At 36.2% G+C, this 20,958-nt stretch overlaps 1 protein-coding gene across 3 annotated transcripts in view; it reads left to right on the top strand.

Moving 5' to 3' along the window:
- The window catches only part of stk3 (serine/threonine kinase 3 (STE20 homolog, yeast)), a 425,407-nt gene that overhangs the window by 96,947 nt on the left and 307,502 nt on the right, over positions 1 to 20,958 (top strand). For all 3 annotated transcript variants that reach the window (XR_007936613.1, XM_051935856.1, XM_051935855.1), the window contains exons 5-6: positions 10,668 to 10,832; positions 14,048 to 14,215. Coding sequence is in view for 2 of the 3 variants with exons in the window: in XM_051935856.1 (XP_051791816.1) it covers positions 10,668 to 10,832; positions 14,048 to 14,215 (333 nt within the window). In the remaining variant the exon portion in view is untranslated. The remainder of the gene's footprint in view (positions 1 to 10,667; positions 10,833 to 14,047; positions 14,216 to 20,958) is intronic.

Below are 20,958 nucleotides of genomic sequence, written 5' to 3'. Positions count from 1 at the left end.
CGCAACTCTGCCTCCCACGGCCATCGAGCTGCAGTCTATTACAGTATATGGACAAAAAAGAGGTTCCAGTTATGACCATTACGCGTAGAATTTCGAAATGAAACCTGCCTAACTTTTGTAAGTAAGCTGTAAGGAATGGTGGCAGCATCATGCTGTGGGGATGTTTTTCAGCGGCAGGAACTGGGAGACTAGTCAGGATAAAGGGAAAGATGACTGCAGCAAGACAGTCATCCTGGATGAAAACCTGCTCCAGCGCGCTCTTGACATCAGACTGGGGCGACGGTTCATCTTTCAGCAGGACAATAACCCTAAGCACACAGCCAAGATTTCAAAGGAGTGGCTTCAGGACAACTCTGTGAATGTCCTTGAGTGGCCCAGCCAGAACCCAGACTTGAATCCGACTGAACATCTCTTGAGAGATCTTAAAATGACTGTACACCTATGCTTCCCATCCAACCTGATGGAGCTTGAGAGGTGCTGCAAAGAGGAATGGGCGAAACTGGCCAAGGATAGGTGTGCCAAGCTTGTGGCATCATATTCAAAAAGACTTGAGGCTGTAATTGCTGCCAAAGGTGCATCGACAAAGTATTGAGCAAAGGCTGTGAATGCTTATGTACATGTGCTTTCTCAATTTTTTTATTTTTAATAAATCTGCAAAAACCTCAAGTAAACTTTTTTCACATTGTTATTATGGGGTGTTGTGTGTAGAATTCTGAGGGAAAAAAAGTTAATTTAATTCATTTTGGAATAAGGCTGTAACATAACAAAATGTGGAAAAAGTGATGCGCTGTGAATACTTTCCGGATGCACTGTATCTGACATATTAATTGAAAATTGAGAATAGTATATTTAATTAACTCATTTTTGATAGTGATGGGCTTCATGATTACATTGTTACAAGACATTTTTCAAAGAGGACCTATTATTTGGAATGCTTTAAACACCAGCAGTAGAAGAAAATGTTACAAATTTGCAACCTTACAGTGAAACATTTGTCAATAATCAGTCATTCTTGTATTACATATTAACATTAAAGATGTGCTGTATAATATTCAACAGTTAAATTCATACCTACCTAGCAAGATCTAGTGGTTTTTTTTTGGTTTTTTTTTGGCTTGGTGTGGGTAAAATTGGTGTAATAAACACTCCTGGAATTGATTTTATATGCAAAGGGAGAAAGTTTAGACTATCCTGACTCTTTGTACTGCTAAAATGGTACAATGTTGTTTGCATTTATCATTTTCAGTATCAAAACCACTATTATCTGTCAGTTTTTATATAAAAAAAGTGTACCACATTATGAGGTTATAATAATGATACCGAATTAAAGACAGTTGATAAATTAGTAATTCGGTTTATTTAAATACCATTTGTAATCATACTACTTTCAGCTAAAATGACTGTTATAAAAAAATATAATTTAAGTGGTTGTATTTTATTTCCTTAAGTTTGCAAATATTAGTCTGTTGCACTGTTTGAACTCCCAGACATTTTAAGCAATTGCTTTTGAAAAGTCCATCTTGCAAAGAACCAATTAATTTTTATACTCATTTAGTCATACTAAACCTTATGGAGCAACTCTGTATGTATAATAAATATGATAAATTTTATGTAACACTGAAAATGTACAAAATTAGTGGTTACATTAGTCACCTGCTTGTAAGAACCAAAAATGTGGCTGCATCTCGGCACAAATGGCTGGCAAAGAATGGTCAAGCAGTTCAGTTGTTGTTTGACCAAACATCCGAATTGGCAATGCAAGACATAGTGGTTCTAGTATGTCAAAAAATGGTTCCATCCCGGGATTTACCTGTTACTACAGTCTCTAGAGTTTTCAGAGAATGGTGCAATAAACTAACAACATTTCTGTGGGTGAAAACAATTTGTTAATGAGAAAGATCAGTGTAGAACTGTCAGACTTGCTAAGGCTAATAGAAAGGTCAGAAACTCTACATATTTTTACTATTGCATAACATATCAGACCTTGAAGCAAATAGGCTGTGGCAACTTTAGACAACATCAGGTTCCTCTCTTGTCAGATGAGGGCATGTGACGTTACAGTGGGCATATAATAACCTGGGCAATTTCTCCTTTCGGCTGCTCCCATTAGGGGTTGTCACTGTGGATCATCTTTTTCCATATCTTCTTGTCCTCTGCATCTTGCTCTATTATACCCCCTCCTGCATGTCCTCTCTCACCACATCCATAAACCTTCTCTTAGGCCTTCGTCTTTTCCTCTTACCTGGCAGCTGCATCCTTAGTATCCTTTTCCCAAAATATCCAGCATCTTTCCTCTGCATTTGTTCAAACCAACGCAATGTTGCCTCTCTGACTTTGTCTCCAAACTGCCCAACCTAGCTGACTCACTAATGTACTCATTTCTAATCCTCTCCATCCTCGTCACACCCAATGGAAATCTTAATGTCTTTAACTCTATAACCTGGGCAACTAAACATGGGAAAATATTGCCATGTGGGATGAATTTTGATTTCTCTTGTTACTTATAACCAGGAGAGTCTTAATTTGGTGTAAATGGCATGAACTTATGTAATCATTCTGTCTTTGGTTCAGTCAGATAATGGTAATGTTGTGAGGACTCTTTTTTTTCCTGGGAGAATTCAAGAATTTTAATACTAGACGAGAACCATTTTCATGCCACAAAGTGACTAAGCATTGTTATTATCTATGTGAATCCTTTTATGGGAGCTATCTAACCTTTTCCAAATGGATACTTGATACAAAACATGCATCATCTTATTCTTGTTGTACAAACATAACAGTGACTTATTGTTAGTTCGGTGGCCTGCGCAGTCCTCAGATGCCCATCTAATAGGGCAGTACTGACATGAGATAGAAAAGAAGAGTCACGGTATTAATGTGTGGCTGAAAAGTATGCTGGGTCAGATATTTAAAAAAAATCCAAACCATTTAAATAGTCACTAGCTGTACTTTGATAAGACAAAATTATACGACAAATGTAATTTGGCTTGTTTTTAGTTTTGTCACAAGTATTGCAAAAGACAGATGTACATTTTTACAGGTTTTACATGTTGACTTTTTTTTTTTATTTACTAATTTGCTATGACATTTTACTGTTTCTCTTCTTTATTATCATTCAAAATAATGTACAGATTATCAACTATGAAAGGTGAAGTAGTCATATTTATCTTAATTACAATTCATATTTTTAGATGTATAGTCATATTTTTGGTACATCTGTTTGAGATTTAAATATGAAAGTAGATTCTTGCATTTTATTATTGTCCACTAGATAATGATAATAAAACTTATAAAATCTCTGGAATTTTTAAGAAGCTATTGGCTGTGCTTGAGTAGTATTTATTTTTATATTTGACATGTAATAGGCTGAGGCACAGACTGGGACTTTAGGAGCCTGTGAAAATGAATTGTATATTAAATCTTAAGATTTATATCTGTGCAGTTATTTTCCTTGTTTTGAGATCCGGTTCATCCTGCATTTTTTTTATCTTCATAATCTTTCAACTTGAACTGAAATGCTATCAGAATTTAGGCACAGAATCAAGTCAATAACTTTCCTTTAAAACCTATATTCATCAGATATTACAAATGGAAAAATGGATATGTTTGAGTATATTTTTAATTCATTAATTTTTCATAGTTTCATTATTCCATTCAAAATTACAGTTGGCTGAAAAATGTGCTAGTACCTGAAAAGGGCAAATGTAGTCCTATTCAAACGAGATAATTTAGATTTGTGTGATTTCAAAGAGGAAAACAATGAGAACATGTTTATTGCAAGATTCACTGTGAGGCCTAGAAAAGTGTCGCAAAGCATGCCAGGACCTTCACTGACCTGCCCAGATGAGGCCATACCCCGAGGTAGCCAGCTTAAAGTACTAACAGCAGGCCTACATGGCCTAGCAGACTCGGAAATGGGAAGCGGGCTTTAAAAGTTCAAACTACTTCAGATCATTCCAAAATATAGGAAATTTACTTTGAGAAAGAAGATTACCATCAAGTCCTGGCTTGAACGGACAAGTCCAAAACAAGAATCTTTATAAAGTAAGAGTTTATAGCTAGCAGCAAACAGAAGCACAAAATGAGACAAAAACAGTGAAAAAGGAGCAAAAGGGTTTGCCTAAAGAGGCAACCAAGACTAAGAAGCTGATTCCATAATCCAATACTCAGACTCCAAAGACAAATTAAAAAATTCACCAAGCCAGAAAATTCAAATTAAAACGATAATGACTGTAATAATCAGTGAAAACATGAGAGAAACTATCTAATCCACAACAGTATGAAGGTGGAGGGTGGTCCCTCAGGTGTGACATGAGGGTGGACCCGCTTCTTGAGGTTCCATTTACAGAACACAAGGAACGGATACACATTTTAATTATAGAATAATGAATAAAATTAAGAGTAATCATGAAAATGCAAGGAAATGAATAATTTAAATTTAACGATAATGACAAGCAAACATAAAATACACAAACACATATTGATAGCGTCACACAAGAAACAGATCCTTATGCTGAATTACATTAATGTGTCCCCTTTATTCTTAGATACTGGTTTATCAGTTACTGTGTCACAGGAGCTTATCCTTGTGCCATGTCATGCACGTGAAGATTCTACCACGTAAAGGGAGATGAACCATATCTGTGTAAACAGAATCAGAATCTGAGCCATAGACACTTTCGAAATAGTAGGGAATTTTGTGGAGGTTGACTGGGAAGACATGTCCTCCACTAGCCCTGCCGGCAATTAGGATGTGGTGTGAATGGGTATTAGCCTGCCACTCTGGTCTTTTATACACACCAGAAAACTGTGCATATATTCACACTGTGGTGCATCATGCAAGAGGATACCTCCTTACACCTCTTCTGGGATTGTCCTGTCATACAGGACCTGCTGGGGGCCCTGGAACTAGAATTAAGATTACATGCCCAGGGACAGCCTTTCATAACTATTGCTACTTTATTGACTCTTTCCTGAAACCCACACTCACTAGGAAACACATTTGACTGACTTTCTCATCTGTTGCACAAAAGACGCTCCTTGGATTGCCCGGAACTGCCTTGTTGTCCAGAGGAGGACATATGGCCCAGGAATACTGCGGACTTGTTCACAGTCTTCTCGGAGATCGCTCCATCTTGGACAGTTTAAAGGAAGATGATTCTTCTCTCCTTCCCTACCTCTTAACAGAAGTAGTAACCTCTTGGGTACTATCTTGTACCTTTCCACAAGAGAACCTACCCTCCAGTTACTCTGTTGTTTATACAGTCATGTCAAAAGAAAGTACACCCTCTTTTAATTCTAACGGTTTAACTTATCCTGACATAATAAAAAAGTCCTTAGCAGGTCTTAAAATTAGGTAAATACAACCCCTGATGAAGAGTAACACATGTCATATTACTGTGTCATTATTTATTTAACAAAAACTAAGCCAAAATGCTGAAGCAGTGGGTGTGAAAAATTAAGTACACCCTTACTGCTTCCATAGGTATTAAGAGGGTAAGGAGTAGCCAGGTGCTGCTAAATAATATAAAAGCAAACACAGTGATCTCAGAGAAACAATTGTTTCTGTTCATCAATCTGGGAAGGGTTATAAGACCATTTCCAGACAATTTAAAGTCCATTCTTCTACAGTGAGAAAGATTATTCTCAGGAGTGGACATGCCAGAAAATTCACTCTAGCTACATCTCAGACTCTGCAGGCCTCAGTTACCATGTTCAATGTTTAAGTTCATGTTCAGTCTTTTTCTGTTTGTACTGTCATGTACAGTCATAGCCCAAATTCTCAGAAAATGCACCATTTCTCCCAGAAAATTGTTGCAATTACAAATGTTTTGGTATACACATGTTTATTTACTTCATGTGCATTGGAACAACACAAAAAAACAGAGAAAAAAAGCCAAATCTGACATGTCACACAAGACTCAAAAACTGGGCTGGACAAAATTATTGGCACCCTCAACTTAATATTTGATTTCACGCCCTTTGGAAAAAATAACTGAAATCAAGCGCTTCCTATAACCAACAACAAGCTTGTTACACCTCTCAACTGGAATTTCCGACCACTCTTCTTTTGCAAACTGCTCAAGGTCTGTCTGATTTGAAGGGCGCCTTCTCCCAACAGCATTTTTGAAATCTCTCCATAAGTGTTCAATCGGATTTAAATTCGGACTCATTGCTGGCCATTTCAGAACTCTCCAGCGCTTTGTCTTCAACCATTTCTGGGTGCTTTTAGAGGTATGTTTGGGGTCATTGTCCTGCTGGAACACCCGTGACCTCTGACGCAGACCCAGCTTTCTGACACTGGGCCCTACATTGCGCCCCAATATCTTTTGGTAGTCTTCAGATTTCATGATGCCTTGCACACAGTTAAGGCATCCAGTGCCAGAGGCAGCAAAACATCCCCAAAACATCTTAGAACCTCCACCATGTTTGACTGTAGGTACTGTGTTCTTTTCTTCGTAGGCCTCATTCCGTTTTCTGTAAACGGTAGAATGATGAGCTTTACCAAAAAGCTCTACCTTGGTCTCATCTGTCCACAAGACATTCGCCCAGAAGGATTTTGGCTTCCTCAAGTACATTTTGGCAAACTCCAGTCTGGCTTTTTACTGTTTCTGTGTCAGCAGTGGGGTCCTCCTGGCTCTCCTGCCATAGTGTTTCATTTCGTTCAGATGTCGACGGATAGTTCGAGCTGACACTGTTGCACCCGGAGTCTGCAGAACAGCTTGAATATGTTTTGAAGTTGATTGGGGTTGTTTATCCACCATTCAGACTATCCTTCGTTGCAGTCTTTAATTAATTTTTCTCTTTCGTCCACGTCCAGGGAGGTTAGCTACAGAGCCATGTGTTGTGAACTTCTTGATTATGTTGCGCACAGTGGACGAAGGAACATGAAGATCTCTGGAGATGGACTTGTAGCCTTGAGATTGTTGATATTTTTCCACAATTTTTGTTCTCAAGTCCTCAGACACTTTTCTGCTCTTCGTTCTGTTCTCCATGCTTAGTGTGGCACACTCAGACACACAACAGAAAGGTTGAGTCAACTTTTCTCCATTTTAACTGGCTTCAGGTGTGACTGCTATATTGCCAGCACCTGTTTCTTGCCACAGGTTAGTTCAAACGAGCATCATATGCTTGAAATAAAACGATTTACCCACAATTTTGAAAAGGTGCCAATAATATTGACCGGCCCATTTTTGGAGTTCTGTGTGACATGATGTCAGATTTGGTTTTTTTTCTGTTTTTTTGTGTTGGTCCAGTGCACATAAAGGAAATAAACGTGTGTATACCAAAACATTTGTAATTGCAACAATTTTCTGGGAGAAATGGTGCATTTTCTGGGAAAATTCCAGAGGTGCCGATAATTTCGGCCATGACTATATGGCTTGTTTGGAATTGTTGCCAGGACAAAGCCTCTTTTCTTTAAAAATGAACATGACAACATGGCTTAGGTTTGCAAAGCTGCAGCTGAACAAACCACAAGACGCCTGGAACAATGTCCTTTTGACAGATGAGACCAAAGTGGAGATGCTTGGACATAATGCAAGGCGCCATGTTTGGCAAAAACCAAACACAGCATTTTAGCACAAACACCTCATACCAACTGTCAATCATGGTGGGAGAGGGTGATTGTTTGGGCTTGTTTTACAGCCTCGGGGTCTGGACACCTTGCAGTATTCAAAGTATTCTAGAGTTATATGTGAGGTCATCTGTCCGATAGCTAAAGCTTGGCTGAAATTGGGACATGCAACAGGACAATGATCCCAGGCACACCACAAAATCTATAACAGAGTGGGTGAGAAAAAAAAAAAAGAATTGAGGTGTTGCAATGGCCCAGTCAAAGTCCAGACCTCAATCAGATTGAAATGCTGTGGCGGGTAAGAGAGCTCTGTTTAAATGAATGCCAGTAAACCACAATGAACTGAAGCAATGTTTTAAAGAAGAGTGGGCCAAATTCCTCCACAACAATGTGAGAGACTGTCATACAGAAGTCATACAGAAAAGGATTATTTCAAATTATTGCTGCTGAAGGTGGGTTCTACAAGCCATTGAATCATGGGATGTACTTAGTTTTTCACATCTGGCTTCTCCATTTTGGCTTCATTTTTGTTAAATAAATAATGACATGATGGAATCTGTTGTATGTTGCTTTACACCTGAGGTTAGATTTAAATAATTTTAGATCCTGGTAAGGACTAGATTTTTTTTTTTATGATGTCCAGATACGTAAAACCATAGAACTGTAAGAAGTTGTACTTACTTTCTTCCCATCGACAAAATTCTGCACGACATATAGCGCTGTGTGTTGTACCGTATACTGTATGGCAGGTAGTGTGATGTGATTACTTTGGGTATGTTGTGTTGAAGGTTTCACTGCAATATCTAGTGTCAAGTTTGTGTAGTGGGTATTTAATTATATATAAATTTTAGAATACAATTTTTTTTCCAAAAAATTATTTTCACCTTTTCTTTGAGTAACATAAGTAACAATGAATGTGGGGAAAAACGTTTTTCTGTCTGCTACTTACACAAACACTAGTAAAATGGAAAACAGTTTTACTTTATACATTTTGTTTAGCCTATTCCCAGTCTTATTTTTTTTCTCCCACATAAGATCAGAAGTAAATTGCTTTTATGTGCAGACATATTTTTAAACCATGTACCATAGGGCAAGGTAATTTAATTGTAAAGTCGTAAAAGGTGACTGAGAGTAAAAAATGTGCGTTGTTATTGTTTTAAGTGTGTCTTAGGTTCCTGTCTACGATCATTTTGGATGACGTATAAGATGAATTTGTTGAAGATGGAAATTTGACATGCTGTTGGACAAACTAACTGGTCCTGATTTTAGTAAATGTAATGCTTGAATAGCACATTTCAGGATAAATTAGAATTTTCTGTAATGGACACAACTTTTGTTATGTACTGGCATGTTTATAGAGCATCCAGATTTTTGCTTCTGCTTTACTTTCACAAAAGTACTCTGTGTTTTACTAATGATTATGTCACTTTGATTTTCTTGTCAGTGCCCTCACGATATTTACAGTATTCATGTCCTGCAAGTCTGACTCAGCTGGCACTTATGTCAGGTTGTCATTTCTGATCTAAAAACACATTCATCAGTTGTTTTAAAACCTCTTTATTCCTAGCGGCTAAGGTGGAAAGAGTATGTGCCAAGTTTACCTTTTTCAGTGGTGGATTTTGCTTTTAATAAGCTTGTTAAACTTATAGATGCATCCATTGTTATTACCTTTTTATCTATTTATGCTTAGTGTTTCTTTTTCATTATAAACATATGAGAAATGCAATGATTAATGATAAGAGACGAGTATACATTGGAGTGTATAGTAATTTCAAAGTCTTTAAATTTTGTGCAGAAGAATGCTTAATCAGAAGGTTTCTGGTTAAAGTTAGAACTTTTCAGTAGAAGCAGGAACAATGCAACCTGTACGATAGTTTTATTTTTATAGTAACATAGCATAACAATCTTCAAGCCACTTGCTCCAATTAAGGGTTGCATGGTTTCTGAACTTATCCTGACCACGTCGGGTGCAAGAAAAGACCTAGTCTTGGACAGAGCATGAATCAAATTTTACGATGGTGTCCAATATATAAAGTATACATGAGTGTATTGTACCATTCCGAGTCATATACCGGGGAATGGATGTGTTTGAAAATGTAGACAAACAGGAATATACAGTAGATGGAATAAAAATGGCAACTTCAAAGGACAAATGAGTGCTTCTTGCATACAGCAGAAGATACAATACAATACAGTTTGTGATTTTGGGCTATACAAAAATACAGGAAGTGCTGCAATGGGCTTTAACAGGCCTTGCCTTTTAACAGCCCCCCAGCCTTGACTCTCTAAGAAGACAAGGAAAAACTCCCAAAAAAAAAAAAACCTTGTAGGAAAAAATGGAAGAAACCTTGGGAAAGGCAGTTCAAAGAGAGACCCTTTCCAGGTAGGTTGGGTGTGCAGTGGGTGTTGAAAAGAAGGGGGTCAATACAATACAATACAATACACAGAACAGAACAAATCCTCAATACAGTATAAAATAAAAAAATTTTTACAAGTTAAAAAAACAAAAATTTTAGAAGTACGGAGCAGAATTTAACAGTAGATGATATCATATAATAAGATTTGGATATTTTTAGAGTCCTGGAGACCTCATCCATCAAGGTGCCTCCCCCATTTGGCCATTCCACGGCTGAAACGGTGCTGGGCCAGCCAATCTGATGAAAGGACCCCTCTTTCCCACGATTCCTGCGATCCTCCATCAGGGATGACTTTACCTTAGGCAGGCAAAACAACTTGGCAGGTGGGCCGTTTCACCAAGTGCCACAAGATAACAGAACACCTTTGAAGACTGTTCTAGGACAAAAAATGCATCTAGAAAGTATTTGAGGGAAGATTAGAAGGTGGTTTTTAAAAAGAAGGGACTACTGCTTAGACCACCAAAGAAGAGTCGAGAACGGAGCAAATTTCAAGAAGTACACTATGAACCTTCCAGTAGACAAATCAACATTGATTTTGAATGCAGTTTGTATCGTGTATACAATATTTGTGATATTCATGTACAGTATATAGTTATGGTTAATTTTTGTATACATAAAGCACTATAATTCTTTCTTTAAGCACTAATTTAAATTGTGATTTTTTTTTTTTTTAGCTAACAGAGGAAGAAATTGCAACCATTTTGAAATCCACACTTAAAGGACTGGAGTATCTACACTTCATGAGAAAAATTCATAGAGATATCAAAGCTGGAAATATTCTTCTGAACACAGAGGGACATGCAAAACTGGCTGATTTTGGTGTTGCTGGGCAGCTTACAGTAAGTGTTCGAAGCTCTCTTTTATTATGTATGTTCTAGATGTAGTGGTAATATTTATAATTAATACTTTAAATTATTGTGAAAATATTTATTTACATAGTAATTTTCCTTAAATTAAATAGTGATAAAACAGAGGTTCTACTGGTAGGAACTAAATAGGTTTTGGACAAATGTGATAATATTTCATTCACTATTGATAATTCTTTAATCTCTTTCTACTCCCAGGTTAAGAGCTTATGTGTTGTTCTCAATAGTATCTTAAAATTTGAGGTTCATATTAATATTACTTGTATATAATATCAGCTGTTTATGCCCATCTCTTTTAGCTACCAGCACTGCTGTTCTTGTTCATTCTCTGGTTACATCTCATATTGATTACTGTAATTATATCCTTTCTGATCTTCCTCACAAAATCCTTTACAAACTTCAGTTGGTTCAAAAAGCTGCAGCTCGTATTATTGGCAGAACCCCTTCACTTGAACACAATTCTCCTGTTGTTAAGCAGCTTCACTGGCTCCCTGTCAAATATCGTATTGATTTTAAGATTCTGCTTATTACTTACAAGATCCCCCCATAAACTGGCACCTCCGTATCTTTCTGATCTTCATATTGTTGTGGCGAGCGCCCTCTTCTACGCGGTGGTGTGCTGGAGAGGCAGCATAAAGAAGTGGGACGCCTCACGCCTGGACAAACTGGTGAGGAAGGCAGGCTCTATTGTAGGCACAGAGCTGGACAGTTTGACATCCGTGGCAGAGCGACAGGCGCTCAGCAGGCTCCTATCAATCATGGAGAATCCACTGCATCCACTAAACAGCATCATCACTAAACAGCATCATCTCCAGACAGAGGAGCAGCTTCAACGACAGACCGCTGTCACTGTCTTGCTCCACTGACAGACTGAGGAGATGGTTCCTCCCCCACACTATGCAACTCTTCAGTTCCACCGGGGTGGGGGTAAATGTTAACATTATACAAAGATATTGTCTGTCTGTTAAACCTGCATTGTTATCACTCTTTAATTTAATATTTTCTTTATCAGTATGCTGCTGCTGGAGTATGTGAATTTCCCCTTGGGATTAATAAAGTATCTATCTCTCTATCTATCTATCTATCTCTCTATCTCTCTTCCTTCTTTCCAGTTTCAATCGAGCAGCCCTTTGCCTCTAGAACTCTCTCCGACAAGATATTTGTAATATTGACTCTATTCCTACCTTTAAATCTTGTCTTAAAATAAGCTGGCTTATTCTATTTGATATAAATTTTAGTTGATAAATTTAAATTATTTTTTATTCCTGTATTCTGGTTTTATTGTACTGTAATATTCTATTAATTTTATATTGTGACTGTTGTTATTAGTGTGTTCTGTAAGGTGCCCTTGTGTTCCTTGAAAGGCCCCTATAAATAAAATAAATTATTATTATTATTATTGTTAGAGTTTCATAACTTTCTATATTAGAATTCTTTGCTGCAGTGATTTGGAATAGTTATGCTAATTTTTTTACACTTTTTTTTTTTTTTTTTTTGAGGGATGGTAACAAGTTCAGTTTAGTCTAATTTAATTTTGCATAGGGTTCTTTACAGAGAACAGTCTTAGTGTATCATTGTCTCTGTGAGACTGTCAGAACATTGGTGCTGCAGTCCTGTGATTGCTTTGTTAGCCTGTCACCAGGGTTAACATTTATGGCAACTTATTAGTCATTAACTATGATTATGGGGTGGGTGCAACTCAAAAAAAACAACACAGACACCGGAGTATACTGGGGCAAGTATCACCAAATGCATGCACAAAGTTTTGTAAAGGACAAAGTGCAACCTCGTCAAAGACCACAGCTTCATACAGTGTCTTGTCTTATCTGGATAACAATTTTATTGTCATGCAGCAGGATACAGCTTTTGTCTAAATGTCTCATGGTGGGTTGTGTTTAGCCATGTAAAATTTTCAAAAAAGTTTTCCCCCTGTTTATTTAAAAGTTTCCAATAAAAACTGTTTTAACAAAATTCAAAATATCAAAGATTGTAATAAACCGTGATTTAGCAGCTGAATTACAATAATCAGTAAATAAATACATATAAACTGCAACAGTAATAATGCAAAAATAATTAATTATTACTTGAATCATTAAATTTGTATATTAATTAACAGACTTATTTCTTATCCGTGAGAGTTGGGTTTGTCACAGAACAAAATTTTCAGTCTGCGGTACATGCATAGAATCAATAGTCAGGAAAAAGAAAATAATGTAAATTGAATGTTCACTGTACAGTGTATAACTAACTTGCTGAATTGGAAGTATCTCTTAGGTGTTGGACTTTAATCCCTTTTTGCATATCATACAGTGGATTTTTATATTATATATGCTGAATAATATGACTAGATTTTTATTAAGAAGAGATAATTGGGCTTTATGTAAAATTTAAGCTTTCCTCAGATTTTCTAATGAAGTATTTAAAATGTAGGAAGTATATACTAATCATACATAGACTTGACTCAAATGCTTGCATACATGAGTGTTACACTGACAGAAAGCTGTCTTATATCTCACCAGCAGTTTCATTACTTTCCTGTGCACTTGATCAAAAATACTGAAATGTGGCCAGCTGTACTTTTAACATGATGACCACGTTATTAGAAAAAAAGTGTATTGTTAGTAATAACAGTTCAATCATGCCACATTTGGAGTGCTCACTGTTTAAAAAAAAAAAAAAAACTTTCTGCCCTTTTATCCACATCAACTTCCTTTAGGCTGAGCTTGCAAAATGGCACCGTCATCATACTATTATTGCTATCATAAACATAGAACTACTACTATATAATTAACTTACAAGTAAGAATTTTACTGTGCTGTATACACATGGCCATATTTATGCTAAATTCCTGCTAGTTACAGAAATCACTAGCTGATTACTTATTTTTTTAAATATAATAGTGATAACTGAATGCAATTAACTTTTAGAGATTCAGGTGACATAAATTGCTGGAGAAATCTAGTGTTTAGTGCATGGGTTGCTGATGATTTGCCTTCCAAAGAGAAGGCATGTCCAGTGTGTAAGGTCATCTTTAAATCTTTGTCTAGTATTTATGACGTTGTGCACTCTTTACTCAAAGGTTTTTAAATTTTCAGATCTTTTTCATAATTGTACATTAGTTTATATTTTTTCATCTTAATACAGATTATGCTTTTTGAAGATTTTTGCTTTTTTCTTTTCTTTTGTAGGACACAATGGCCAAGCGGAACACTGTCATCGGTACACCATTTTGGATGGCTCCAGAAGTAATTCAGGAAATTGGGTATAACTGTGTTGCAGACATCTGGTCATTAGGAATAACCTCTATTGAAATGGCAGAAGGAAAACCACCATATGCTGATATTCATCCAATGAGGGTATGAATTTTTTTTTTATAAGAGAGCTTATGTTTTAAATGCAATGATGTTTTCCATATTCATGTGTAAAAGTGATAATCATTTCATTTGAGTCAAAATGAGAGAATTCTTGAGTTTAGAAATTGCTTGTTTATTTTTATACATTTTTAGAATGTGTTATATTATGCTAATCAAGTATATAAACTTTATGAAAAAAAATAATTTCAGTCTCTTTCTAATTGAACAATTTACAACATTTTGGTTTTAATAAATATTTATTTTTTTGTATGCTTAAGAATGTTCAGTTTAGTACTAGTATAACTGAGACTCGTTTACATGGATTCATGTATGTATTATGAGATTAATGCAGGATTTGTTTGATTTTTTTTGTTATACTTGGTTATGTTTGGTTTGGTATATTCCTCATTTTACCAGCATTAAGAACATATTTTTCAAAATTGTAATGTTTTTGTCTTAATAGTCTATAACTAATGCATATTAAATATTTTTACTTAAACCTAAGTACAGTAATCCCTCCTCCATCGCGGGGGTTGCGTTCCAGAGCCACCTGCGAAATAAGAAAATCCACGAAGTAGAAACCATATGTTTATATGGTTATTTTTATATTGTCATGCTTGGGTCACAGATTTGCGCAGAAACACAGGAGGTTGTAGAGTGACAGGAACGTTATTTAAACACTGCAAACAAACATTTGTCTCTTTTTCAAAAGTTTAAACTGTGCTCCATGACAAGACAGAGATGACAGTTCCGTCTCACAATTAAAAGAATGCAAACATATCTTCCTTTTCAAAGGAGTGCGAGTCAGGAGCAGATAATGTCAGAGAGAGAAAAGCAAACAAATCAATAGGGCTGTTTAGCTTTTAAGTATGCGAAGCATCATGGCACAAAGCTGTTGAAGGTGGCAGCTCACACCTCCTCCGTCAGGAGCAGAGAGAGAGACAGAGAAAAACAAACAAGCAAAAATCAATACGTGCCCTTCGAGCTTTTAAGTATGCGAAGCACCGTGCAGCATGTCGCTTCAGGAAGCAGCTGCACAAAGTAGCAACGTGAAGATAATCTTTCAGCATTATTAGACGAGCGTCCGTATCGTCTAGGTGTGCGGACAGCCCCCCTGCTCAATCCCCCTACGTCAGGATCAGAGAAAGTCAGCGCAAGAGAGAGAGAGAGAAAAATAAGTTGGGTAGCTTCTCAGCCATCTGCCAATAGCGTCCCTTGTATGAAATCAACTGGGCAAACCAACTGAGGAAGCATGTACCAGAAATTAAAAGACCCATTGTCCGCAGAAATCCGCGAACCAGCAAAAAATCCGCAATATATATTTAAATATGCTTACATATAAAATCCGCGATGGAGTGAAGCCGCGAAAGGCGAAGCGTGATATAGCGAGGGATTACTGTATACACATCCCGTAACTGATTATCAAAAATCTAAAAACTAACTTAAAAATGTACCAGAAAGTGAAATTGATTAAGTGTTCGCACCCAACCAGAAAGTAACTCTGGTGTACCCAGTTGCCATCTAAAGGAAATAACACATTAGTCAGCTTTTCCAGAGATTTCAGATTTAGTCTTCATTTACATAATCTTAGTGAGCTTGATGAACAAATGAAAAAAAGGGCCGCGATTGCATCTGAACTTGCGGCACCTGCTTATCCTTTGTACAGCTCCAGTGCCGTCAGGCAGAATACTATTGGCTGTCAGAAGAAGGGGCAAGCATGAGATTTTCAGTTATTTAAATTGACATGATCAGCAACTCTAGTCACCAGTTTCTACATACCCCACGACTAGAAGTAAACTTTAATCACAAATCTTCTTTTTTTTTTTTTTTTTTTTGGTGGTTGACCTGAATAAATTACGTAGTGGTAGGTAATGCATCTTAAATAATTAAGGATCTTTAAGTAAACGTCTGTTATAAAATATCCAAACGCATATGTAGATAAATATAAAAGTGAAGGCATTTGATATTCTTTATTACCTGGTCAAGCTCATCATTAATTGTGGGAATGTACTGTGTATATTACCAAGACCTTGCCTAGATCTGTCTACTCTAAAATAGATGACATACATACAACACAGGTGATTTTAATCAGAGATCAACAAAAATCCAGTTGCAACTTTAAGAATCTTACAGGCCTTTATGTCAAATACCAATTAACATATGCAAACATAATTCAAGACTTCCCATCCATCCATCCGTTATCCAACCTGCTATATCCTAACTACAGGGTCATGGGGGGTCTGCTGGAGCCAATCCCAGCCAATACAGGGCGCAAGGCAGTAAACAAACCCCCAGCAGGGCACACACACACCCCAAGCTTACACTAGGGCCAATTTAGAATCGCCAATGCCTGTCTTTGGACTGTGGGAGGAAACCGGAGTACCCGGAGGAAACCCACGCAGACACGGGGAGAACATGCAAACTCCACGCAGGGAGGACCCAGGAAGCGAACCCGGGTCTCCTAACTGCGAGGCAGCAGCGCTACCACTATGCCACCGTGTTCAAGACTTCCTTCTTGCAATTCTTCCATATAGCAGAGGAGGGAAGTATTACTTATAAAGTCCATGTTGAGCCCTGTATGTTAGGTTTACAATAACATTTTGAAGTTTTTGAAGCCGTGTGAAAAAATATGGAACTCAATGGTTGAAATGAAAATGGTTACAGTTAGTAAAATAATTTTACTGCACACCAGTCAAGGGACACAGTCCCTCTTGAATGATGCAAAGAAATTGTTATGGAGTTTTATGGTATCTTTCAGTAGGGCACGGACTGTAAGCATATTGCTAAAGAAATCATGGCAAAATTATTTAAAGTTACTTTAAAGTTAAAGTTGTTTTGAGTGGATAAGTACTTGGAGGCTACTTTTATATTCTTTCCTTTTTTATGCAGGTAGTACTTGTATTTTTGCTTTCTGGAAACCTTGTTGCCTTGTTTGATTTAATACAGGTTTAACATTTCTGAGTCACCACTGGTATTTATGTAATGCTACAGAATGTTTTCCTTATGGAGAGGGGATTAAGTGTTATCTTTCTATTTCCTCAGACAAATTACACTCTGGCATATTACCTTCTTTCTTGAAGATCTCTGTTTCTGCACAGTAATACTAATAGATCCCATGTTATCATATTTTTTAGAAATTTTGCAAAGTATTAGCTGTTATCTGTTGTATATTTATGAGCTTTGTGAAGGTTTTTTTCCTTTGCCTTTTTCTGTTTTTTAAGAAGTGTTTAAATTTTAATGAAATTTTTCACTCTTTAATATTTTATTTAATATGGCTTACTCCCTTGAGAAATTAATCCAAACTTACAGCAGTGTTATTAGATTTTGCACCAAGAAAGACCTGTCATTCACTTTGTGTAATAATTTGCTGAAAATAAGATGGATTTCACCCACTAACATCTAACATCCAGAACTACCACCTAGCAACGAAGATAAACTTGAAACATACTCTCTATTTTTGTAACGAAATTTAATTTCTCTTGTAGGGAGTAACAAATGGGTCTCTGAGTAAAAGTTTGGGGATCTCTCATATTTATCTAGAACATGTTTTTCATAGGGACAAATCCTAAAGTACATTTTCTTTTACCTTATTTACACAATTTTAGTTTGTGAGAATGCCAGATAACATAATAATAACCAAGAGATGTGGAAGTATAAGACTTTTGCAGTAGCCTGAAAAGTGGCAGCATCACTTGTGTTCTTCTTAACATGTGAAAGTTTTTGTTTTAGTAATGTAACCAAGCATTATAATTATTTTGCACCTCTAACCCTGGAAGATCATACAAATGAACACCTGAGGCCTTTAATAATACATTTTATTTATATAGCGCCTTTTTCATGCTCAATATGCTTCCTTTTTCATGCATACATTGTCCAGCACAGATTAAAGGGAAGTTATGAATATTTCATAAATTGTATAGAAATAATGAATATACAGTACGTATGAATCATGAGAATATTTTTAACTTAATATGCATATGTAAAATAATCTATCCATTAATTCATTATCAGTCCAATCTAGTTTTGTTTTGCTTGTCTGGTATTTTAAACCTCCAACAGTGAATTTTAACAGTTCTAAGTAAATTACAGAAATCTATTCTCTTTATTTTCTGCTACCTTATGTGAATTTTAATATACTTTTCTTAAAATATGACCTGCATCATCTAACTATTTTGTTGCAGAGTAGAGTAAATCTGTTATTCTTTTAGTGTTTCTGTGAGCAATAAATGGTTTACAGAAGTTGGATAATTAAGTATTAAATAAATATATATAATTACATAATAATAATCTTCAGTCAAGAGTACTGTATTGAAGTAAAATCGCAGAAGCTTTAGTAATGGGTACTGATTCTGTTGTATATGAAAGAAACAAACAGCTTTCTAATGGCTATGTGAGAACCAACAAAGTTTATTATATTGCTCAACCCATATGTAAACCAAAGCTACGTGTAAATTTCATTCTGCTGTGTCTCAGCTCCTGAAACTAATGTAATATGGATATTTGGAATGCTTTGTCCAAGTTCAGGGGCATAATTTTCTTGGGATATATGTAATGTCCGCCACAATTTTTATTTAAAAACGTATTTTGTTTCTCACACCATTTAAAAGAATTTAAATTGTTAAAAAGCACAGAGCACTCTTCCTTAAAAGAAATATTGAAGTTAGAATATGGCAAAAAGCTTCAGCCCGCATTATAGTACATGATTGTACTTAGGAGCTGAACCATGTTTGATTCAACTGTAGTAAAGGCACCAAAATAAGTTGTTGGACTCTGGAGGCACCATGCAAACATAAGTAAGCACAATGTGTAGTACAGATATCTGTACTATATACCGAGTATGAAAGTTATGGAATAAATATTAATTGTTATTTTAATCTGAAAAAATGTGTGTTAACAATTACAATCTAATGCTTTAGATTAATGTGTTAAATTTCATCCGTCCATCCAATTTCCTCAGATCTGCTCTTTATAAAGAAAACATACAGGAGCGCAGTATCAAATCAAGTAGCCCTTGAGCAAGGCAGGAGCCAATTGTGGATTTCACTCTTCCATTGCATTCAACCCTTTTCATTTACAGTCACCATTTGTCAACAGTTTGGCACCCTGAAGAAATTTGGTCAGAAATAGAAAACATGCAAAATCAAATCATTCTCATTAGTGAGTTGGTATCGTTCATTGCCACAATACTACCCATATTATTTGTTTTTCTTTTTTTCTGAAAACAGTATAGTTTAATCTAAAGTGTAATTTACATTTCTTTATAGTAATAGAAACGCACTGTTGATAGAGTTCTGTGTCCATATCCCTCCTCAGGATATGTTTGTGTGACTTTCATACTGTATGTTCTTCCCTTTAACTGCATGGGTTTTCTCTTGGTACTTGGGCCTTCCACCCTCATCCAAATTCATGCATATTCGGGTTGTTGGTGAGTCTACAGTAACCTTGTATTTTAAAAGGAGAGGATGTGATTTTTGCCCTGTGGTGGATTGGCGCCCTGTCTGAGGCCAGTTCCTGCCTTACACATAATGATGCTGCAGTAAACTCCAAAACCAATGACCCTTATAGTGTTTAAGTGGCTAAACTGGTTATATTCGATGAATTTAAACTTCAGAAATTAAATTCTCTTTGTGTATTTTTAATATTAAGAGGACTAAGATAAGAAGTTGATTCCATGTCTTATGTCTACTGTTTATTTTATCAGTCTTAAAGTACTTTATCATTGTTCTTTACTCTCTCTAATGCCAGGAAAAGAATCATTAAGCCCTTTGGAATTAGATCAATTTGAATGAATTGTGCGTTAGTGAGGTACTGTAAACAGTTGTTTAACTGGATTAATTTTTTATTTTGTGTATTGTGCCTGACAATAATGCAACATTAGAACACAGATATTTGAAGGCTTTTAGTCATTTCTGCAGAATCCAGAAGGTTAAATTGTTGCTTAAAGAGAAGATTACAGGGAAGTGGTGGAAAATAGAAATAATGAAAAATCTGTCTCCTTGATTGCTTTAGATTAGCATTCCGTCTATATTTATTAATAAAGTAGATTGTTTAGCTTTTTGAATAAATAGAAGTTAAAAGTGGATTTTTCATATGGAGTTCATTATGTTGATACTGTGGAAGAGAGCTTTAGCTAAAGGGCAAAAGGCATTTTGTGCCATCACCCGGAGACATCAGCATTGTTGTCTTTAATAGTGCACAAATATCTAGCATTACAATCAGAAGCTTCTAATTATTATTTTACTCTTGAGTTCAATTAACCATCACAAATTTAATTTCCATTGGTCTGCAGCAATCTTATTTATAGAAACAAATTATATTAGGATGTCATAGTTTAGAAGGATATGCACACAAGTGTCGAGGCATTTATATTTTGACAGGGCCTTCCAGTAGATAGGCCAGCTTAAATCTGTTGTCCTTTTCCTTTTTGTTATTTGACCATACTTCATAGACTTCCTGGACACATGTAAATGCTTTCCAGGTTGGTTTAAGTTATGACATAAAATCAATACAGGCAGCAGTAAATGCCATGCTTAAATACAGCTATTTTTTCTGGAGCCCATACTAACCTTGTGGTATTTATTTAATGCAAGATTTTGTTACTAGGGAATGCACGTTTCAATAATTCGGAGCACCATTTTTGCTGTAGGCCTGTTGGCAGAACCACAAAGACATCAGGCTGCCAGTAGGTTGTTTCCTAGTTAGATAAACTTACACTTTAATAGCACAGTTACATGACTTTCCTTACA

The sequence above is a fragment of the Erpetoichthys calabaricus genome, chromosome 13, assembly GCF_900747795.2.
Source record: "Erpetoichthys calabaricus chromosome 13, fErpCal1.3, whole genome shotgun sequence".
Lineage (NCBI taxonomy): Eukaryota > Metazoa > Chordata > Cladistia > Polypteriformes > Polypteridae > Erpetoichthys > Erpetoichthys calabaricus.
This window is presented reverse-complemented; position numbering and strand designations above follow the sequence as displayed.